General features: G+C 39.4%; 1 protein-coding gene and 1 long non-coding RNA gene across 2 annotated transcripts; one reads left to right on the forward strand and one right to left on the reverse strand.

Moving 5' to 3' along the window:
- Positions 1 to 14689: 14689 nt before the first annotated feature.
- Positions 14690 to 24048, reverse strand: LOC141364384 (uncharacterized). Its single transcript, XM_073868991.1, has 3 exons — positions 23882 to 24048; positions 15929 to 15960; positions 14690 to 15876 (listed from the first exon to the last, which is right to left on the reverse strand). Exon 3 carries the CDS (start codon positions 15849 to 15851, stop codon positions 14748 to 14750), a length of 1104 nt encoding a protein of 367 aa, XP_073725092.1. The 5' UTR covers positions 15852 to 15876; positions 15929 to 15960; positions 23882 to 24048; the 3' UTR covers positions 14690 to 14747.
- On the forward strand, positions 18314 to 23388 carry LOC141364195 (uncharacterized). The gene is made up of 8 exons (XR_012369841.1): positions 18314 to 18450; positions 19974 to 20008; positions 20750 to 20833; positions 20943 to 21027; positions 21206 to 22006; positions 22115 to 22231; positions 22308 to 22412; positions 23226 to 23388. It is a non-coding gene; the product is annotated as an uncharacterized lncRNA (long non-coding RNA).
- Positions 24049 to 24980: the final 932 nt, after the last annotated feature.

The raw sequence follows: 24980 nt of genomic DNA on the forward strand, positions 1-24980 counted from the left end.
AAGACAATGAAGCAGCGCAGCTTTCATTATTCCTTACGTGTCAGCCTTAAACCGGGTGTTCATTTCTATGATGTGGGGTGTAGGAGGGGCGAGGAGGCTGTTCGAAACGCGCTATTTATTGCACTACTATTTACAAAATTAACTTATTCCTTATTATAATAGCAAACAAGAGTTTAAAAAAATATTTATTTTATAGGTCAAGTATAGTGATAATTGCAACATAATTTACTCATTAGGATAACTAATAGGCTTTACTGGATAGGCAGGTGGGTGGGCCTAGCTGAGAGTTGGGCGGGCCAAGGCCCACCCAGGCCCACCCATAGCTACGCCACTGGTCTCTGTGTTATGTACCTCGGGGATCAACACGCACAATCATCTCTTGAGAGGGGTGGTTGAGCACACTGTGAAAGGATGTCGCTCCGTACGTTGCGCTCGCGGCTGGCACTCTTTTCGAGGAAGGTGGTGAGCCGCGTCTTCCCCACGGTTCTGGAAGCTGCGATCGTGGGGATCACAACTAGATCTCGCGGACGAGCTTGAGACAGGTCTTCCCCTTTCTCAGCCTTCCCCCGCGGGATCTAGTGCCCCGTCTCTCGAATCAGAAGCCCGCGAGTCACTGATGTATCACTCAGGGCGATTAAAGAGACTGCGAGAGCCGTGGGTCGATCAATGGGAGCTCTCGTAGCCACAGAACATCATTTATGGTTTAATCTGTCCGAGCTTAGATCCGCAGATAGAGCTTTTCTCTTAGACGCGCCTGTTGCGCCCTCCAGTCTCTTCGGCGATGCCGTTAATACTGTCGTTGAGAGATTTGCAGAGGCTCGTAAGCAGTCGGCGGCGTTCGAATGCTATCTCCCCCGCCGTGCTCTGGATTCTAGGGCTGCTGGGTGGGAGCAGCCATCTACATCATATAGAGCATCGCAAAAGCAAAGTGTTGCCACTCGTGGTCCCCCTCCAAAAAATTGGGGCTCGGGCGGTCGCACTCAGACATCATCTAAGCAGAAGACCTGAGGGCTGTTATTATGGCGAGGAAGGCTTCGGAAAAAAAGAAGTCCTGAGGGACGTTGTGTCATTTTTCCGAGGGGTAGATTCCTAAGGTTCGCCTTTGGGGGCGTGGCTACCAATATCGGGTTCTCCCTTTCAGCCTATCTCTGTCACCCCATACATTTACAAAGTGCATGGATGCGGCGCTGGCTCCATTACGACTCTGGGGCATCTGTGTCTTAAACTACATAGACGATTGGTTAATTTTAGCCCGGAGAGTCAGAGAGTTTGGCAGTGCAGCATCGAGATGTGGTGCTGGGGTTAAGGCTAAATGCAAAGAAAAGCATGCTCTCTTCAGTACAGAGGACAACTTTTCTTGGCGTTATATGGGATTCAATAACGATGCAGGCACATCTGTCCCCTGCTCGTGTGGAATCCATTCTTTTGGCTGTAGGCAGAGTGAAGTTAGGCCAGTCACACACTGTAAAACAATTTCAGAGGTTGTTGGGGCTCTTGGCAGCAGCGTCCAATGTGATATCCCTTGGGCTGCTTCACATGAGACCGCTACAGTGGTGGCTCAAAACCAAAGGGTTTTCCCTGAGGGGCAACCCGTTCCGTCTGATCAAGGTCACACGCAGATGTCTTTGTGCCTTAGATCTGTGGAAGAGACCATGGTTTCTCTCCCAAGGACTGATGTTGGGGGCTCAGTTTCGTCGCATTACGCTGACAACGGATGCTTCCCTCACAGGCTGGGGAGCAACTATGGAGGGCCATTTGGCTCATGGAGTATGGGCGCCAAACATCTCAGCTGGCACATAAATTGCCTAGAGATGATGGAGGTGTTTCATCTCTCACCTGCAGGGCAATCACGTGTTAGTCCGGACAGACAACACGTCGGTAGTCGCATATATTGCGTTCACGCCCTTTGTGCAAATACATGTGTATTCTGATCAGGGTTATTATTTTTAATTAAAACAAAAATAAAAATAAAGGAAACTTAAATACAAAACTAATGAAATAGAAAAAAAAACTCATAGCAAAAAAGGTAACTAAAATTGAAACATGAAAACAAAAAATAAAAAAATAAAGATCATTTAAAAATATTAATAAAACAAAAACTAAAATGATTCTCATCCTGTGTTTGCTCTGCTCATTTAAATCCAGCAATTTAAAGCGATCCAGAGTCCCATACAGTATGTGCCATAAAATTAGGGATGTCCCGATCTGATCACGTGATCTGAAATTGGCCCGATCACGTGGTTTCAGACTCGATCGGAATCGGACGTTAACTTCCGATCAGGACTCGGATACATATGCAGGGTTTAAATTGGGCCAGGACTGTCCGGGGCTAAGCCCCGGCACACATACTGAAGGTCTTGCTCTGCTCCGCACCAGTGTACGCGCTGCGCTGGTGCGTGTGAACTGACGCGAATAATGACGTGTTTTCATTCAAAGGCTTCACACACTCATGCATGAGCGGTTTTTACCGCTAATTTAAACGATGCATCGATCGTTTTTGTCACTATGTGCTCAGTTAATCTACATCAGTACGCAGCTCCATGTGTCACTCAGAACCTCAAGAACGCGCATTCGCGCAGGAGGATCACATTACACATTGTAGAGATGAGAGATAGAGAGGTAAAAAGGGTGCACATGTCGAAAAAACTTAATAGAAGTCTAGAAACAAAGTATTAAAGTATGTATAGCCATGTCATTCATCTTATTACAATATGTTAACTAGATAACTGGATACAACTTATTGTATTGTTTAATAAAATAATGTATTTTGATTATACAAATCAATTATGACCTAACTATAGTGATTGTTTAACTAACTGCTGACCAGCTTAGGGAATCTCTATGGCTAATTTATAAGACATATTGCTGAATCAGTATGTTGTTTTTCTTGTTGTCTTTTTGGGTAGCCTATCTTATGCCTAGAATTAGTCAAGAAGGTTGAGTCTTATAACTTCCTTCAAAGTTTGATCAATTGTGCATAATGACATGTGCACCAAATGCATACAGGGTGTCAGACTCATAGATTTGCATAATTTAAAGTTCAGGTTTTAAAGTTTGGGTCAACCTGTGGCACAGCTTTAAAGCTGAAACGTACAAAATACTATCAGAGGTACAAAATGTCATTGAAACACACCAGTGGCTTTGCTGTCATCAGGATTAAACATGTTACCCCTCAAACCCTCCATCCTAACAGAGCATCCCCACAAAACAAATCCCACTTTAACCCCTGAACATATATACTATATTCTCATTATTTTTTAACACATCAATAGTTGGCACAGAGTTAGACCCTTTTGACTCCACACAGAAACAGCTACGTGTGCGGCATGACATAAGGAACATCCTGGATCTGTTTTTCGCTCTTCTTTATTCTTTTTTATGTATTATAGAAGTATCGGATCAGGACTCGGTATCGGCAGATACTCAAAATCAAATGACTCGGACTCGAGGGCAAAAAACCTGATCGGGACATCCCTACATAAAATAACACGTCCAGCTGCTTTAAGGTGTAATCTGACTCACTTTACTCTGGTAAATAAAAGATAAACACCAGACTTACCCATAAAGGGTCGGTTCCTCTCCTGAAAAAAAAAATTTTATATTCATTAACAACTCAAATAAATATCTGCTGACATGTACTGATATTAAGTGTGTGATCATACCTCGGTTTTAACTATGATCACATCAGATTCAGTGGTGTAGTTTAGTTTCCCCATCGCTGCACATTTAATTTCATATTCAGTGCCTGGTCTCAGATCAGTCAGAGTTACAGTATTTTGGTCCTTCAGAACAAGTTGAGATGTCCAGATCTTCTCTTGCTTTATTTTGTAGAGTAACTTGAGTTCCTCTGTAGCAGGACATGTTGAGGGCTTCACATTTATAACCACACTGTCACCTTTAACCTCTGCTGTGATTGGACGAGCTGGCCGTGAGCTGGGAGTGAAGCAAACAGCTTCAACACATCCACCTTCATACAGGAGAATGCAGGAACCTGGATGATTTACCATTATTTTTGACGCAACAATAAACTTGGCTGGTTTATGATCTTTTGAAAGAATCAAGCTCTTAAACATCTTCAAGTTGCTCCTCATAGTCTTGTGGATTGCATCTGTGAGCCATGATGTTTCCTTCTTGGAGTCCAGGTCATTTTTATTTCTCATTGTTGAAGATCTTAGATACGTCAATTGTTTAGGAAGGAGCACATCTGACCAGTCCAATGATGTGAATGTGTAGCTGACAACATTTTTAACATCTAGATCCATCAAGATTGCACGTAGGTTGTTTTCTACTTTTGCACCAGAATCATTCAACTGTCTGAGCAGTGTTTTAATGATCTCAGACTCTTCCTCTCTCATCTTCATCCATTCTTCAAGCTCACTTCTGCTGAATGGAGATTCATGATGATCTTTCAGTAGATCTATCAGTGCTGAGTCTTCAATCTTATCTCCACGGATCTGAGGCAACAGAGAGCCAAGTTTCTTCATGAGACTCAACTTGTATTCATTACAGCTCTCCTTCATCTGCAGTATTTTATTATGAAATGAAGTTAAAGCTGAAGCAGGAGAGTCTTTCAGAAGATCACAGCATTTCATCTCAGTTGTATTTAAACTCTCTAATGCTGATACTATCTTACTGATTAGATCAATGCTGATTTCCTTCAGAAGTTTTGAAGCTCTCGAGTTAAGTTTGCTCAGAGGATACAGCCACACTCTCTGTGGAACCACAAGATCTCTGTTTCCTCCCAGCAGTTTGGGAAGTTCAGCGTAAACCTTCAAAGCATCTTCAAATGAAGTCGGATTAGACGGCAACTGAAAATCACCATAGAAAGTGACACTGAATTTTTGCACCGCATTCTTCTGAACGTCATTCATGTTTAGGTTTGCGTCTACATCTACTGTAATGATTTTGAGTTTTTCATACGCTGCCTTTACTTCTCCTTCCACTGTAGTTTTGTCCTCATCTGAAGAAACTTCTCTGTCGAACACAAAGCAGGCGTCAGCTCCGTACAGCACTGCCGTCACCACGTGTGTCGCTGTATCGTGATCAAACACCTCATGGTGAGCTATATTTTCAGATGCTAAATGGTTCATGCTCAGTGCATCAAACCTGGTAGTTGAATGATAATGTAGAGTCAGTCTCTGCTGAATGAAAGACTTCTTGGTGTCATTGAGATATTTTGCTGCACCGGTTACGCTGATCAATCCACCCAACAGACTCAATTTCATAGAGGCTTCAATGTTCAATAAGTTTGATTTTTCTTCAATAGAGTCTGAAGCTGTAACTTTGAAATCTGTATTAATTTGGGGACGAGATCGAATACTCAGCTTAAGCTTTTCTTCATTCCATAACGTGATTCCTGTAGAGGGAAACGTTTTTTTTTCAGCCAAAACACAAAATAACAGAAATGTGTTAAAGTAACACAAATAAATTGGAGAGAAATTTAAATAATACAAAAAAATACCAGTATATGTATATTTTACTCATCTGAGCAAAGTTAAAGTTCGTTTTAGTGTGGTACCTGGCACGAGAGCATCTGTCCTGCATTCGTAGAGCATCCCCAGCTGAAAGGGTCTCCCTAAAGCGGCAACTTCTATCACATTCGCTCCTACTGACTCCATACTGAACACTGACAATATAACAGCACATCAATGAAGATAAAATCATAAATCATAAACATCTTAACATATCTAATTCTCTCACTTAGAAATCATGGAGGTGTCTGAAATTGTCATCGTAGGTGCATGTCCACTGTGAGAGACATAATCTTAAAAAAAATCCAGAAATCACAATATATGATTTTTTAAACTATTTATTTGTTTGATACAACTGCAAATAAGTATTTGAACACCTGTCTATCAGCTAGAATTCTGACCCTCACAGACCTGTTAGTCTGCATTTAAAATGTCTCCCTTTATTATCCTAAATTAGATGCACCTGTTTGATGTCTATGTTGCATAAAGACACCTGTCCACCCCATACAATCAGTAAAAATCCAACTACTAACATGGCCAAGACCAAAGAGCTATCCAAAGACAATAGAGACAAAATTTGACACCTCCACAAGGCTGGAAAGGGCTACGGGGAAATTGCCAAGCAGCTTGGTGAAAAAAGGTCCACTGTTGGAGCAATCATTGGAAAATGGAAGAAGCTAAACATGACTGTCAATCTCCCTCGGACTGGGGCTCCATGCAAGATCTCACCTCGTGGGGTCTCAATGATCCTAAGAAAGGTGAGAAATCAGCCCAGAACTACATGGGAGGAGCTGGACAATGACCTGAAAAGAGCTGGGACTACCGTTTCCAAGGTTACTGTTGGTAATACACTAAGACGTCATGCATGACGTTTGAAATCATGCATGGCACGGAAGGTTCCCCTGCTTAAACCAGCACATGTCCAGGCCCGTCTTAAGTTTGCCAATGACTATTTGGATGATCCAGAGGAGTCATGGTAGAAAGTCATGTGGTCCGATGAGACCAAAATATAACTTTTTGGTCATAATTCCCTTAAACGTGTTTGGAAGAAGAAGAAGAATGATGAGTACCATCCCAAGAACACCATCCCTACTGTGAAGCATGGGGGTGGTAGCATTATGCTTTGGGGGTGTTTTACTGCACATGGGACAGGGCGACTGCACTGTATTAAGGAGAGGATGACCAGGGCCATGTATTGCAAGATTTTGGGGAACAACCTCATTCACTCAGTAAGATCATTGAAGATGGGTTGATATATTTTCAATGTAAACATACAGAATATTTGTCTAAATGGTCTAAATGATATACATAAATAAACTAAGCTTACATATTAAGATAATTTCTAACAAAAATATTCAACGGCTGAATCTAAAGCAAAATAGGCTCCTACAGTATGTAAAATAGCCCATCCATATCATTTTATTGTTTGACTGTTCAGTACTGTTCATATTTACATTTAAAAAGCAGACATAAAAGTAACTTAAAAGTTTCTTTCTCTAGTAACTAATTACTTTTGACATACAGTAACTGGTAGAGTAATTCAATTACTTTTAAAAGAAGTAACTAGTAACTGTAACTAAATACTAATTTTTAGTAACTTGCCCAACACTGGTCTTTACTGAAGTCTTTTGCCGGCCTTCCAACAAATAAATAATTTATCTTGACACATTTGGTGGCAACTGCCTCAAGTGGTTGTCGTTTTCTCTCTCTAAACTTCTTGGCCCCTCCTTTACACTTAGAGATTTTATTCTTTAACATATTGAATTTCGTTGCACATCATCACATCGCTGCAGTTGTAAAACGGCCGCTTTTCAAGGGTAGAACATGATTCTGATTGGTCAATGCTCAGTAAGCACGTCACGTGTGCTCATCACAGGTTTAGACCTGTCAGTCTTGCAGCTTCATGCGGCTTCATAAGAGAGAATTGGACTATACAACAATATACTTACAAATATATTTACGATTAATAATGATTTAAAAACAAGATACATAACGCACCGGCCCAACCAGACCGCGGCCCACCAGGAATCTCCTAGTAGAACCCATGGCCAGTACATGCCGGCATGAGTCTATTCTTTTTTTTTATTCATACAAGTCTTATGTTTTTTTTTTTTGGCAAAGTTAAAATTTGAATTCCATTACTTATATATTTATATAAGATTATAAAATGATTTGCACCCCATATAATGAGTTTGACCTTATCCTTTCTGGTATTCATGCTTTGGAAAGAAGTAAGAAGCGGCTTGACACACGTTTTCAGATGCAACTTGTGAATGGCTTCTTAAAAGTTCTAGTTTTACTATTTACTCATGAAACTAAGTAAATAAAAATCTTTTTGCGACCGGATTATGTTAGATGTGATGATTGTAGATGCGAGCCACAGAGAGTTCGCAACATAATTATTCAAGTCATTAAACAATATCATTATTACCAATATTATTATTTGCACAGCAGGTAAAGATTATTAAACTAAATATAAAAAACAAGCATGTGCGTGCTACAATTACGAGTCGTTTTATAAGATCACATTTCCGCATTTATAAAGCAGATAGGGACTCATAAGTAGGCGCACTGCTGCGTGAGATTTTGTTGTTGTAAAACGCACATGAAAATATTGAATGTTTGTAAAGTCGTTCTAACCGTGGGTTCACACCAGCCGCGTTTGAGGCGTCAAAATCGCGTCTACCGCGCCTAGTTTGCCACTTGAACAGTTTGAGTTTAGACACTTCATTCGCGCATGAAATTCTAACCATCGAGACATTCACGCGGAAATTTGCCTCATGGGAGGGGCTTCTACGACTTCGGTTTCTTTCTGTAATCACGTCACTACTAGAGCAAGCTCCTGATTGGTTAACGTGGCGCATTTTTCTGCCAAAGTCCACATTTTCCAACTCACGTGTTTGCCGCGGCAACGCTCAATTCGCGCCATTCACGCGATCTAGACGTGCAAATGAGGCGGAATCACGTCTAGCGCGCTGCACTAAACGCCTCATTTGTGCCGCGAGACCTCCAGACGCGCGTCAACATGTCTTTACATTGACTTAACATGGAAATCACTCGCGCTTGATGCCTTTACCGCGGCTGGTGTGAACACAGCATTAGAACATGCCCTGTGAACCAAAATTCATGATCGACTTTACTTTCAAGCTGTGATGTATTTCCAAGTAAAAAGAAATATAAAAAATAGTGGGCGTGGCTTGTGTTTTTCACCATGCTTTGATTGAAAATATAGAAAAGTAGGCGTTTTATTCAGAAATGGACCAGGCAACAGACTCACAGTACGATTGGGCGGGGTTAAAGAATGATTGGCACAACATTTTTTAAATTTGATTAAAGTTTATAAGAGCACATGAATAAAAAAAAGACTCAGATGGATGAATTGTTTATAATAAACATCCCAGACAGCACACATACATCTGGCCGACGTTGTGCCGACTTTCAAAGTTCCATCGGCAAGATGTCGCTCAGGGAGCGTTTGCTCATTGGGAAGATGTCGTCTAGATGTCGGCATCTCGTCGCAAATGCCCTCGGGCCGATGTTTAAACGATGCAATTTCAGACGCTCTGCACGGGCTTTACCGGGCATTTATTTATTAATTTAAACTAGGGATGCACCGATAGGATTTTTTTGGGCCGATACCGATACCGATTTAAGCAGACAACTTCTGGCCGATACCGATGCCGATACCGATATTAAACACTATACAACACTATACAGTTGGTCTATTAGCTAGTTTATTTCTGCATCAAATTATTTTTACTGAACATGGATTGTATCTAATTAACATTCAACTGACCAACATAATAAGAGGCACAAATTAAGCTAAAACAAATATAATAAGACAACATGACAACCTTCAAAGGTGGTTTTTGCTATTCAGCATTTCTTTTATTAACAACATTAACTAATTTTTTTTTTTACATATAATGGATTTCTTTAATAAACATAAATAATGCCAGTGCTATTGCTTTAAACAGAGTATAAATATTGCTACTTCAAAAAAGGTGGACTTTTTGCCCCACTAAAGTGCAGTCTGTTTCTTTTATTGTCCAAGACATTTGAGCCAGCTCAACAAAGGTTTTCTGTCGGTGCTTAAGTATAGTGCACACTAGGGCTGGACCAGAATGTTCGAATATTCGTTCCGTTGGTTGACATTCGATTTTCAGTTTTGAGATTCGAATATATATATATATATTACAGCGTTAATGCAGAGCTTTTGCCAAGCAGGAAGTGCGCTTCACGCTCCAGCTCTATTGGTGGCGCAGAGAGACCAACATCCATAGCCAACAGCACCAAACTGCACCAGTAGAAGAGATCAGAAAGAGATTGCCTCAAAGCGGGCTTCCTGCTTTGGCATTCACACTAATAGTGTTGTAAATAACGTTCAGTTTTTTGCAAAAACTGATTGATTTGCTTCACAAGACATCAATATGTCACACGGAGTTATGGGGGATTACTTTTGTATTAGATATATATGTTTAAAGTGGCGGATCGGTGGACTTGCATGACGGAGCACTGGGGTTTCTGCAAAATATCTTCTTTATTGTTCTACTGATGAAAAACATATTGGATGGTGTAAGTGTTAGTAAATAAACTTGATTTTAAAAGTATGCTACCGTTTTATTACAGTTTGTTGAACTTCATTCTTTCGTTCATTTATTTTACGTTGTTTTATTTAAATGGCCTAAGTTACCCTTTACGTTATCAGTAATTACTATGCTTCTAATTTCTGATACGGGAGTGTTTGTTTGTTAGAAAAATGTTCGGCTAACGTTACCTTATTAAAAGTATTGCTCGTGTTTTGTTTCACTAATGCTGTTCTCGCAGCACGCGTGACAGGCACGCCGCTACATACGCACACAGATTCCTGCCTTTATTAAAGAGAAAAATATGTTCAGCCCCTCCTTCCGAAGCTTTGAATATTTGATTTGATTTCTACTAGAGCTTTGAAGCTCAAAAAATGGTATTCGGAACAGCATTAGTGCACACCCAAACATTAAATCATTTTAATTGAACATGCAATTCATTGACTTTATGCGGTTAATTAATAAACAATCGGTATCGGCCTTTCTCGTGCTATTGCCGATATGCCGATGGTTTCAAATTCATCAAAAATCGGCCGATAAATATCGGCGGCCGATGCATCGGTGCATCACTAATTTAAACCTTTATTCATTCACACTTATTCAGAATAATGTGCTTCTGTGCAATAATAACTAAAAACAAGTACACCACTGTCAATAACCGTTGAAAATTTATTCATTTGACAAATATAACACATAAACAACTTGGATAAATCAGTAACAGAATATTTAGATGTGTCACACATAAATGACATATTCTGTAACTATTATACACTGCTATACTACTGTGTAAACGTTTTACTTACACGTAACTAAAATATTTCTTATACCCTTCAAAATAATATACTCTTAATGTATATGATTCAATTACATTTGTGGACAAAAATATAGTCTCAACATTCAATTCAATTCAATTCAATTTAATTTATATAGCGCTTTTCACAAGTGTTAATTGTTGCAAAGCAGCTTTACATGAGAAGATGTAGAGGAGAACACAGATAATCAGTAGATAATATAAGAAGTAGAGAAAGCGGTTAAACCGTACAAGCGAGCATATTAATAATGTAACGTATACAGTAAAGTGCTAAGTTAAGCCAAAGTTTGCTGACTCTCCCTGGGACTAAAAACCCTCTAGGAAAAAAAACCCAATGGGAAAAAGTCCTAGAAGGACAAAAACCCTAGGGAGGAATTAATATATATTTATATATATATATATATCGATACGGTAGGGATAGGAGGCGGGTAAGCGAATTAAACTGGTTTAGCCGGTGGTCGTTGGCCGGGCATCGGCTGGTCATCACGTTGAAGGACAGCCAGTGGATCAGTGATGCAATGATCTTCACAGCAACCGGAACTGGGTCTGTTTGTCTCATGGTCCTCGTGGTCGAGGACGAGACAGGGAGAAAAACAGAATTCTATTAGCGTAGGGGCCGTTCACATGCAATGCAAGTGTCAAACATTATAGTGGTTCAAGTCAGCTCGGTTCCAGACAGGCTAACTATTGCGGCAATAGTATATTACCCATATGAGGTATGTGAGTGCTTTGTTCTAGACAAACTAACTACTGCGGGAAATGTACATTTACTGGACATGTTATGTGAATGCTTTGTTAAAGAAGAATGTCTTAAGTTTAGATTTAAATTGATGGACTGTGTCTGAAACTCGAACATTATTTGGTAAATCATTCCAGAGCTTAGGGGCTAAGTAGGAAAAGGATCTACCACCTTTAGACACTTTTGATATTCTGGGGATAATTAAGTGACCAGAATTTTGTGAGCGCAGTTTACGTGATGGATTGCATTCTGATAGTAGTTCTTTAATATACGAGGGCGCTAGGCCATTTAAGGCATTGTAGGTGATTAGTAATATTTTAAATTGTATTCGATATTTAACTGGTAGCCAATGTAAAGATGCCAGAATTGGACTGATGTGGTCATACTTTTTAGATCGAGTAAGCACTCTTGTGGCGGCGTTTTGAACCAGCTGTAGCTTGTTTACCTGATTTGCATGGCATCCCCCGAGTAACGAGTTACAATAGTCTATTCTAGAGGTCATAAAAGCATGTATAAGCTTTTCTGCGTCTGATGCAGACAGCATATGGCGTATTTTTGAGATATTTCTAAGATGGAAGAATGCTGTCCGGCAGATGTTGGCGATATGACTATCGAAAGATAGATTGCTGTCGAACATTACGCCTAAATTCTTAACCGTGGAAGATGGCACCACCGTGCAGCCATCTATGGGCAACTTGTAATCTGACATATTATGTTTGTAGCGATTCGGTTCAATAATAAGTATCTCTGTCTTATTGGAGTTTAGCATAAGAAAGTTTTGTGCCATCCAGTCCCTAATATCACTAATGCAGTCTGTTAGCTTAGAATACTGGTGGGTTTCGCTAGGATGTGACGAGATGTAAAGCTGGGTATCATCCGCATAGCAGTGAAAACTTATGTTATGTTTCCTGATAATGTCTCCTAGAGGTAACATATATAACGAGAATAGGATAGGGCCTAGAACTGATCCCTGAGGTATGCCGTATTTAACGGGGGAGTGATATGACTCTTCCTCATTTACATAAACAAAGTGATATCGATTGGTTAGATACGATCTGAACCAGGCTAACGCCTGACCACTGATGCCAACATAGTTTTCTAGTCTATTGAGTAAGATTGTGTGATCTATTGTGTCAAAGGCTGCACTAAGGTCTAGTAATATAAGGATTGAGATTTCACCACGATCGGATGTTAATAGGAGGTCATTTGTAACTCTAAGCAGCGCTGTCTCTGTGCTATGGTGGGGCCTGAATCCTGATTGGAACTTTTCATATGTATTATTATTTTCTACGAATGTGCGTAGCTGGCTTGCCACTACTTTTTCTAATATTTTAGAAAGAAAAGGTAGATTTGAGATTGGTCTAAAGTTATTAAGATCTCCCTGGTCAAGGTTTTGCTTTTTAATGAGCGGTCTAATAACTGCTAGTTTGAAAGCTGTTGGAACGTATCCTAATTCTAGAGATGAGTTAAAGATATTAAGTACCGTGTCTGACACTACATGAAATACCTCTTTTAGTAATTTTGTAGGAACGGGGTCTAGTATACAGGACGATGATTTGGATGACGTTACTAGTTTAGAGAGCTCTTCTATTGTAGTAGGATTAAATGACTCAAGATGTTCGTTTGGTAATCTAGTGGAAAATGTACTATTGGGTAGAGTAGTGGCTGCTTGCGTAGTTTCTATGTTTTCCCTAATAAACATAATTTTGTTAGTAAAGAAGTTCATGAAGTCATCACTATTGTGTTGGAGTTTACTATTGGTTTCTGTTTGTTCTTTGTTTCTAGTCAGTTTCGCAACTGTGCTAAATAGAAAACGAGGGTTGTTATGATTTTCTTTAATAAGCGTACTGAGATAGGTAGATCTGGCAGTTTTAATAGCCTGTCTGTAGTGTTGAACACTCTCTTTCCATGCTGAACGCCATACCTCTAACTTTGTGCTTCGGTAGTTTCTTTCCATTTTTCTAGCTACTTTTTTAAGGGATGCAGTATGATGGTCATACCATGGAGCTGGCGGTTTTTCTTTGATTCTCTTTTTTCGAATCGGAGCAACGGCATCCAACGTGCTAGAGCAGACGTTGTTCATGTTTTCTATTATAATATCTAGATCTTCACAGTTATCTGCTACATGTTTCATTTGAGACAGGTCTGGAAGAGTGCTAATAAAGCTATCTTTAGTGGTGGAAATTATTGTTCTGGCTAATCTGTAGCATGTTGTAGACTGAGCGGTCCTATCTAGAAGTATTGTGTATGACAGAAGGCAATGGTCTGAAACGGCATCGCTCTGGGGTGATATTTCGATGTCATTAATATTGAGTCCGAGTGACAGAATTAAGTCTAGTGTGTGATTACGAGTATGCGTGGGCCCTGACACGTTTTGTTTAATGCCGAGAGAATTTAGAACATCCATAAACGCACGACCTAATGCATTTTTTGGATTATCCACGTGGATATTAAAATCACCAACGATAAGAGCTTTATCTACAGTGACTGTAAGCTCAGATAGGAAGTCTGCTATTTCTTTAAGAAAATCTGTGTGGTGCCCCGGAGGCCTATATATGGTAGCTAAAATGAACGAAAGCCGTTTGTTGTTGCGATCAGTTATTTCCATATTTAACAGTATTATTTCAAACGAATTAAATTTTAGGTTGGATTTATGGTTTACTTTGAATATTTTATTGTATATTGTAGCTACACCACCCCCTCCCCCCTCTCCCTTTTAGACGAGGAACATGTTTATAATAATAGTCTTGTGGGGTGGATTCGTTTAAACTGGTGTAATCGTCTGCTTTAAGCCATGTTTCTGTTAAACATAGTGCATCTAAGTTTTGGTCAGTAATAATTTCATTGATAATTGGTTCTTTATTGGTAAGCAATCTAATGTTAAGAAGGCCGAATTTTAACATTTGAGTTTCATCTGTTAATGTATTGTGTTCTAGTTTTATGTTAATAAGATTTGTACGAGACGAGGTAAACGGTGCTCTGTAGTTATTTGTTCGAGGAACAGACACAGTCGAGATGTGTTGGTACTCTGTTAAAAAAGGCTCTATGTGCTGGGATATATGTGATCTTGACTTGTCAAGGCAGCTAACAGACTGATGGGTTAGCCGATCTTTCTGTTTCCTGTCCTGGGCCCTGGATAGTCAGACAATATCAAAAGTAAGACTATTGGTCAGATTTCTAGAGAGTATAGCACTTCCTTCCGGAGACGGATGGAGGCCATCTCTCTTTAGCAGGTCAGGTCTTCCCCGGAAATGCTTCCAATTGTCTATAAACCCTACGTTATGCTGAGGGCACCACTTTGACATCCAGCCATGAAGAGACACTAATCTACTGTAAGTTTCATCCCCCCGGTAGGCGGGGAGGGGACCAGAGCAAATTACATTGTCTGACATTGTTTTTGCAATTTCACACACCTCTTTAATAGTATCTTTGGTGATCTCCGACTGGCGGAGTCTGGTGTCATTCGTGCCGGCGTGAATAACAATCTTAGAAAACTTACGGTTAGCATTAGCCAGCACTTTAAGTTTGGATCTAATGTCAGACGCTCTGGCTCCCGGTATACAATCGACTATGGTGGCTGGTGCCTCAATGCCAACGTTCCTGAGTATAGAATCTCCAATAACCAGGGCACCTTTAACAGATGTCTCAGCCGGTGTATTGCTGAGTGGAGAAAATCTGTTTGATATTAAAACAGGAACGTGATTTGGATGCCGAATGCGACTAGGCCGCCTGACAGTCACCCAGTTAGTCAGCCGCCTTGACTCTGAAGTCGGAACCGAGCCAAGTGTATTACGCTTAACACTAGGCGCACCCGAAACAGTGTTTGTAACATTAACATTAGCGGTCTTACTGTCCTCAACTAGCGTTCGGATGCGCGCTTCTAGTTCTGCAACCTTCTCCGTCAGCCTTACTACTTCAATACACTTAGCACATGTAAACCCCTCTATGCTGACGGAAGAAGCTAAACTGTACATGTGGCAAGTAGTGCAGGTTACAATGACAAGCGGAGTCTTACCGTTTTCATGCTGGGCGATGGCGTCTCCGTTCCCCAGACCGCGGTCCGTGAAGCTGCATCGAGATGGGTGCTCGCTCGTTGCGTGCCTCGGTCGTCTCCGGGTGCCTGGAGCCAGGGTGATGTGAGGCACGCTGTACCGCCTGGTGCTAATGCCGGGACATAACTCCTCCACAGCTTCCCGCTCTGGTGAGGAAAGGTCTGAAAAACATACATCGGATGAGTCCGCCATTAGATCGAAAAAGAAGGCAGATTTACAGTAAACAGACAGTGAGCAAGTGCTAACTTCAACCGGCACGTTTGTTTATGCTAGTGGGCTATATGCTAACACTAGGTGTTTACTAGTGACCCAGGTAGCAAACAGACGTTGGGCCAACGTCAATATTGGTTGGTTACGTTGGCCCAACCTATCTGACAGAAATACAACGTTGGGCCAACGTTGGTATGGTCAGCTGCAATTGCCCACCACTTCCCTCAAATATATATATGCAGCATTTCATGTTTTACCATTCTTCCCAGTAAACATGTGGAAAAGAGAGTGTTTGCCTCTCTGGAACCATCTACAAAAAACAAACACTTGTTATACACTGATGAATTGTCAAGTTATACAACATCAGAATCAGCCAAACAAAAACAAAAAAAAATTAATTCCATTGTTGTAAAAGAAAAGATGACAGCCTATCTCTTTATCAATGGGCAGATGACGTGACGCGTTTTTTCTGTAATTAAGTGTAAATGTTTACTGAACTGCATTTCTCAACTACATGCCAGTGGGGCATAGAACATCATTTTATTTTAACATTATGATTTTGGGACATAAAATTTGGTGTTGTTCATATTTCAAGATGAATAGCAAAATGTCCTGCGGTGTGACTGTAACATTTATTACTCATCAAATGTAAATATTAGTAAAATAAAGCAGATATGTTTGGAGCAGCTAATAAATGCCTTGGCATTATTTTGTATGTATTTGCTTAATTAACTTACGTTTTCAAAATGATAAAAAGTACTAAAATAACATTTACAGTCCATTTAGTTTTGAAACACAAATGCTGTCCTGCAGTGTGACATAGGATATTAGATTTTTGTAATGGCAGTTACATGGACAGCCATAGGGGTCTTTTAGTCAACCCCCCTACCAGGAAATCCCCCAGATGTTTGGATGTGCTAAAGAGGTTAAAAGGTGAGTGTTAATCTCTTATTAATTTGATAAATTTCCTAATTTCTGTCAGACCATGAACGTGTCAATTTTGATAGTCCTGTGGTGAGACTGATCTAGTTCAAGAGAAAAGAAAAGTGATTTTGACAGTTTTTAGGCATGAGCAAAGAAAGTACAAGGAGCCCTTACGCAAATTAACCATGGTTTTATTGTGGTAAAAGTGTAGTAACCATGGTTTTTTGGTGTATTGATTACTATCACTGTCATTGGACGGCCAGCAGACCTTCTGCCAACCTAAAAAATACCTTACCAACCTTCTGCCAACTTAAAAACCACTAAAACAACGTTGGGCCAACCATGTCATTGGACAGCCAGCTCCCAGCTAACAAAAAAAGGTCCCCAGGACGTCCCCTAAACGTCCTCTGCGAATGTCCCCCGGACGTCATTGTGCATGATACCCGTTACGTCGAGCAGACGTCCGCGAGGACGTCCTCCGGACTTTTACAGGGACGTTCGCAGGACGGTCAGCGGACTTTCGGGACGTTTAGGGGACGTTCGCCTAAAGTCCTCAGCACGTCATTTTATTTCTCTGCTAACCAATGAAAACATGAAACAGACACGAGAAACATTGTATACCACAAAGTACTTTATTTTAATCCAACAGTTGTAATTATGCTGTGCTCCATGTTTGTGTGTGCGTGCACGACCTTCCGTGCACGTGCCCGATTTCCCGTGTGCGTGCCCGATTTCCCGTGCGCATCAGTCAAACTCACTTCAGCTGCGTGTGTGTGTGTGTCTCTTGGTGTGTCTCTGGCTGTTTGCAGGGTTTACTGCGATGTCAATTCTTTCTGCTGTCTTCTAACCTAAAACAACGAAATGAACACAATCAGAAGTTGTAAAGATGTTTAAGATGTCTTGCAAAAAATCCCTAGCAAAATTTGTAAAGATAAGGGAGACAGAATTCTGTGCTTAAAATAGAAAGCATGCTCTCTTTTACCTAATATTTTATGTTTATGGTAATATTGTTGGTGTGACAGTTCACTCAAAGTAAAGGTGGGTACATTTGGACATATGCTACCCATTTTAGGTCTAAATGCAAATCAATCTCAATATGAATTCTGAAAACCAGCTAAAACCAGCCCAAGCTGGTTGACTGGTTTTAAGCTGGTCTCTCAGCCTGGTATTAGCTGTTCAGGATTGTGTAGCAGGATGTGTGTGGGTTTTTTTGGCCACTTTATAGCTGGTCAGGCTAGAAAACCAGCTTAAACCAGCTTGGCTAAGCTGGTTGGCTGGTCTTAGCTGGTTCAAGATGGTCCTCCCACCCTGACCAGCTACAAAGTGAACATACACAGCATAGGTCACACAGAGTACAAAAATATTTTACTATTACGTAAAATAATGTAAGTTGTCTTATATATTGATCTTTGATATTATTGTAGGTTTTGTTGTGGGTTCAGGGCATCTTGAAGTATACTATGAATAAGTGTCAGATCGACATCATTTGAATTATCTGGCACGAGGCGTCACACGTCATACTTCAACTGACACAACCGAGACGATGGTAAAAGAGGGAAAAACTCCTTTAAATTTCGACATTTTTTATACTAAATCCCATTTATTTTGTAGATAATTGTTAGATAAGGTCATCATTTCGTCAAGTTTTCGTTACAGGGTAAGATTTCTTTACCATATACAGTATTTATATTGGTTCAGTGATAGTTTGTATTTCCTTTGTATAGGAAATTTGTTAGCCATATTTAAGTTAACATTACTTTTATTAGTACATTTTAATATCGTATGTAAGCTTCGCTTACTTTAGTTCAATGTTAGAGTAAATGTATAAGGTTTTAATAATATAGCTCTTTCATCCATACGCAGCGGGTAAAGTGCGCGAGCTCATACGGCCGTTTCTCAAGCGGAAGGATGCAGCCTCTGGAGGTCGCGTGTCTTATTTCAGAAAGTTAACAAGCATAAAGTTGACTATTATTCTTAGTTAATCGTAAATTGTTGTAATATGCTTATGACTTGCGAATGCAATGCTCAGTTAACTTAATAAACCAGGTTTGATGACGTATACAGCCCGCCTATGCGACCTCCGGAGGATGCAGCCTTCCGTTTGAGAAACGGCCTATACCGAGGGCGAGCGTCCGCGAAATTCTGTCTGAATTGATTCTTCAACAATGGCAGAGCAAACATTTACTGTCGTAATGATTAAACATTTTAACGTTTAAATTAAAACTCCTACCTTTCCAGGGGTTTCTGTTCCTGCAGCCTTCCAGCGACACTTCAGTCGTACTGTGTGTGTACTTGCTTGCCGTGTATGACGATACGGACACGGACAATATACCGCCACCTACTGTTCTGTAGTAAAATGATGTGTATGATTGAATACTGTGGCAAACGTAAAATAGCAATGTAAGTCATTGTAAAAATTGGCTAAATCACCAAAATAAGTTTGTAGATGTGGTTAATTTTTCATAACTATGCAGCATAATGAATCAGCCTAAATTTATTTGGCATATAAAAATATCTTTTTTTTTTTACTTTATTTTTAAACCTTTATATGGTATATGGTTAAACCCTTATATGGTAGCATACAGTTCAATTGAATAAAAATCTTAAATTGAATTAAATCTATTGTAATAATAAAAAGCTCTTAAAGAGTAACTAAACCCTAAACCAACTTTTTTTAGTTAATGATCTGTAAGAATGGTGCTTTATTAGTGCTGTTCGTTGATTTTAGTAAGTCTTTTGACATTTGGATATAAAGTGTTTCAATACTACAATATATGGTGTAAAAACGTCTGAGTGCTGCCCTCTTCAGGTTGAACGGTGGCTGCTGCAATTGAATTTTCCTATTGGATGTTGGGTCCAAAAAATGACTCGTGATGTAAGCAGGTTCAAGCTCACCACGCCCTTGTTACGATCTCACCACACATGTCACCACACACTTGGTACAAGCTTAGTTCGTCCCCTCTATCTCCGTTGGGATCTGCCCACTTTTCTTGCATTTTTCAAATATTACCAGTGGGTGGAGTCAGGCTCTGACCAGGGGTTTAGTTACGCTTTAATTATCTGCGAGGGTTGTAGGTACATCTGGGTAAGTATTTTAACATTTAAGCAGCTTCCTTTTTATATTATTTTACATAATTTGATGTGTATATATATTAACTTATCTTTATTTTGTTTTCTCAGCCTTTAAACATCTGATAAATGTGTACTACAAAAAGGTAAGTTCAACACCAGGGCTGCGTTCAGCCCCGACAAAACGTTGCACAACGTTGCACAATGTTTATTAAACAGAAACCGCGATGTGTTGAACGCCCTGTTGTGATGACGCAAGAGTTGCAACTACGGTAGCTGAGAGGCCATTCTTTGTGTTATTTTTTAAATGTTTCTGAAGCCTGATGAAATCGTTATAAATGTGTGTTTAATACTGTAAAAGACCCTCAATGTTACAGTCACTGACCTTGCCGTCCAGAATGAAAGACAACATTCCAACTTGAACCCATTGAGCGAGCTGTCTCTTTACTACCGCGTGGTTTTATACGTCTTGCCGCTGATTGGGCCGACATTTCTGACACACCCACCAAACAAGAGAAAACGCTTCTAAAACCTGTTGCATTCCATTGCACACCGTTTCAAGGAAACATGTCGTTCAACCCGGAAACCGTAGCAAAACGTTGTGCACCGGTTTGAGATTGAACGTGCCCCAGATCCGCTTATGTTATTCTGTAATGACCTCTGTGTATGAAATGTGCTATACAAATAAACTTGCCTTGCAAGATTGATACTGGTTTGATTTAAACAACCAAGTGTTTCCAGTGCAACATGAAAAGACATTGGAAAATAATTTTCAGTCTAAGGTTAGATAATGAAGCCAATGGTCCTCTATTAATTTTGGTACAATGGTACATTTTCTTTGTGTTTTGCAAGCTGAACTTACCGATTTATATGGACTTTACTTACAGGTTTTCTGTGCTATGTTGCTCCATTTCACGGAGCAAAATAAGTCTGAGGTAGCCCCATCCTTGTGGTTTGAGTGGAACAATGGGGTAAGATTTTGTTCATGTTTTATAAAATACAAATGCTAAACGAAAACAAGGTCAGCTACATGTATATATATAAAAAAATAAAAAATAAAACACTTGTTTCTGTCTGAAGGGTATTGAGACCAAAATAAACAATGTGCCACTCTAGACAGCTGTGGACAAAATATGCAGTCAGAGTAGCCTATTTTCTCAAACAGGTAAAGTATGCAAAGTAATACCAAACTTCTTTTTAACATCAAAAAATAGCAAGCAAAATATACAATGTTTATATGATATATATTGACCAAAGTTGTTCTATTTTGAGGCTGTAAATATACTGAAAGTCATTGTAAGTGTTAAAAGACAACTTAAATTTACTTTTGTTTTTGTTTGCAGAAAGAGAATTCCAGGCCAAAAGGACTCAGAGACAACATTATAAGTACACAAAACAAAAAGTTGGAATGATTAAGAAAAATGCATGTTGTCTATACATATTTTCTTTAAATCCGATTTTCTTCACCGGTCAGCAGGACAGTAAATTATCTGAAGGTGAAATCATTATTAAAGGTGATATCATTGTCATTGCATTCATTGTTACATATGATTTTAAACAGTGGGAATCATTGTGTATTTTGAATCATTATGTGAATTAATCATTATTGACAGTGATTGCACAAGTGTAAGTAAAAACTTTAAAAAAGATCCAACTGTTGAATATTTCATTGTATTTTCAGCTGAGGAGCCATGTAAAACTAAAAGGTCACTATATGATTTACTATCGTATTATTATTTCATTCTGATTTTTCTCCTGTTTTTTTTCTGAGTTAGATGAGGAGCAACCAGTACATCAAAGCAAAAAGATGCTATGATGTTGTCTGAGGCACCTTATTCTGAGTACATTTATATGTTAACAGTCATTTAAATAGTCATAGACTACTTCTGTGGAATTAAAAACGTATAAGTTAGGCTCAGTTAGTATTTGTAGTATAATGATGATTACATTATTTATATATTCATTTAGCATACGCCTAAAGTTACTTAAAATTGATAGAGCATTGAACATTTTACAACATATACTACAATACTTAAACCATCAATTTTTTTATTTTTTCTAATCTGGGTTGTGTTTACAGTTCCATGTCCTTCACAATCACAACTGCAGCACACCAGTCAATTTCTGCCATTCGGAAGAATCAGGTACACTATTTTGTTATTTTTATCTTAAAATATTAATAGGCAGACTTACTGTTCATTTATTGTACTTGTGTAGTTAGTAATGTTTTACTGTTTCAAAACAAATCCTAGAAAGAAATCCTGGATTGGAGAATCATTCTGAAAGTAGACCAAATTCAGGACAACATCACAGCAGTGGTCGGGAAAAACATCGGTCAATGAGCAAGCCAAGCTGACTTTCAAAAGATGGTTTGTGTCATAACAACATTACTAGTCACTGCTGACTTTTTATTCTTGTTTAATTATGGATTGTTTTTGTTTGTAGATTTGTTATCTGTCTTCAAAGGGAAGGCAGCTTGGAGGATGCTACAGCTACACAGGGAGAATTTCAGCAGCTCAGTTTCATACTTGCAGCTAATAATGAATAATAGTGAGTCTGTGTGAATCCCAAATGTTTTTGTATATATATTTGAAAGTAAATATGTTGTAAATAAGAATAAGTTAATAGTTAATGGTCTATTTTTAAATCAAGATACATGTTTGATTCTTTGGAATAGAACCATAGATCTATCTGACACTTATTCATAGTATACTTCAAGATGCCCTGAACCCACAACAAAACCTACAATAATATCAAAGATCAATATATAAGACAACTTACATTATTTTACGTAATAGTAAAATATTTTTGTACTCTGTGTGACCTATGCTCTCTCTAAGGTGTGTACGTTCACTTTGTAGCTGGTCTTAGCTGGTCAGGGTGGGAGGACCATCTTGAATCAGCTGAGACCAGCCAACCAGCTTAGCCAAGCTGGTTTAAGCTGGTGGGTCAGCTGGTTTTCTAGCCTGCAGCTATAAAGTGGCCAAAAAACCACATCCTGCTACACAATCCTGAACAGCTAATACCAGGCTGAGAGACCAGCTTAAAACCAGTCAACCAGCTTGGGATGGTTTTAGCTGGTTTTCAGAATTCATATCGAGATTGATTTGCATTTAGACCTAAAATGGGTAGCATATGTCCAAATTTACCCACATTTACTTTGAGTGAACTGTCACACCAACAATAAAACCATAAACATAAAATATTAGGTAAAAAAGAGTTGCATGCTTTCTATTTTAAGCACAGAATTCTGTCTCCCTTATCTTTACAAATTTTGCTAGGGATTTTTTGCAAGACATTTTAAACATATCCAAAAATAATTAGTTAACTTCTGAATGTGTTCATTTCGTTGTTTTATGTTAGAAGACAGCGGAAAGAATTGACATCGCAGAGACACACACCAAGAGACACACACGCAGCTGAAGCGAGTTTGACGCCCACGGAAGATCGGGCACGTGCATGGAAGGTCGTGCACGCACACACAAACATGGAGCACAGCATAATTACAACTGTTGGATTAAAATAAAAGTACTTTGTGGTATACAATGTTTCTCGTGTCTGTTTCATGTTTTCATTGGTTAGCAGAGAAATAAAATGACGTGCTGAGGACTTTAGGCGAACGTCCCCTAAACGTCCCGAAAGTCCGCTGACCGTCCTGCGAACGTCCCTGTAAAAGTCCGGAGTACGTCCTCGCGGACGTCTGCTCGACGTAACGGGTACCATGCACAATGACGTCCGGGGGACGTTCGCAGAGGACGTTTAGGGGACGTCCTGGGGACCTTTTTTTGTTAGCTGCAGCTGGCTGTCCAATGACATGGTTGGCCCAACGTTGTTTTAGTGGTTTTTAAGTTGGCAGAAGGTTGGTAAGGTATTTTTTAGGTTGGCAGAAGGTCTGCTGGCCGTCCAATAACATGGTTGGCCTAACGGACAAAATTACGTTGGGCCAACGTCAGCACCCAACGTTGGCCCAACACAACAACAAACGTTGGGCCAACGTTGGGCCAACGTCTGTTTGCTACCTGGGGATAGATCGTTTTACTTATTAATACTGTTCAATAATCGTCACGGTAAAGTATTCCTAAGATAAACTAGTACGTTATATTATATAGATAGGAACGAGATAGTACGAAAATAGGATTTAGATTATGAACTCGACGGAGCTCCAATGCACGGAGCAGCGTTTCCTCGCTTGCTGATGCTACCGGGCTATATGCTAATACTGGGTGTTTACCAGTGATAAATCGTTTCACTTATTGAAACTGTTGAATAATCGTCACGGTAAGGTATTCCTAAGATGAACTAGTAAGTTATATTATATAGATAGGAACAAGATAGTAAGAAAATAAGATTTAGATGATGAACTCGGCGGAGCTCCGATAACAGTGTTGCCACTCTCTTGCGTCTCAGTGTTGCCACTCTCTTGCGTCTCTCTCTTGCGTCTCTCTCTTGCGATTATTTAAATTGAGAACTAAAATTTTATTTAAAACTTTTTTTTCAAATTACTTGGACAAAATGATAAAATAAACAAGTAATTCAAGCCCATAATACATGGAAATTTCTTTAAAAATATCTCGGGGTGAGATCTAAAAAAAAATTACTGAAAAAACCCAAGGGTATATATTTCAAATTCTAGGCAAAGGGTGGCTGCATTTGAAATGCTAAAATATAACAGTTTGGATTTCAGAGGTTTTAGTCGAGATAATTCACATATGTTGTACAAATGGGACACAGCCTGTGAAAACCCAGCAAAGTATTTCTTTGTGACTTCTGTTTTCTACATAAAATCATCCTACACAATTCAGAAAACATTCTCTGAAAATATAATCTTGACATCTTCAATACTGACGTGAGTAAGGTCATGCCAAAGACTGAACTCAATGTTAAATCAATAAATTCAAACTTTAGATGTCATTAGATGTTAAGACAGTAGCCTGGATTTCATATACAAGGTCACACATTTATGTATCTTAGAAATATATTGTAAATAATTACGTGTATGTACATAACAAAAACATTTAATCATAAAACATTCTCGTCAGGTCTTCTGTCTTTGTTTTCTGCACTCGTCTCTGCAAGCAGTGCCTTTAAACCTTAGAGGATCCTCTTTGTTGCCTTTGT

The sequence above is a fragment of the Misgurnus anguillicaudatus genome, chromosome 6 (assembly GCF_027580225.2).
Source record: "Misgurnus anguillicaudatus chromosome 6, ASM2758022v2, whole genome shotgun sequence".
Taxonomy (NCBI): domain Eukaryota; kingdom Metazoa; phylum Chordata; class Actinopteri; order Cypriniformes; family Cobitidae; genus Misgurnus; species Misgurnus anguillicaudatus.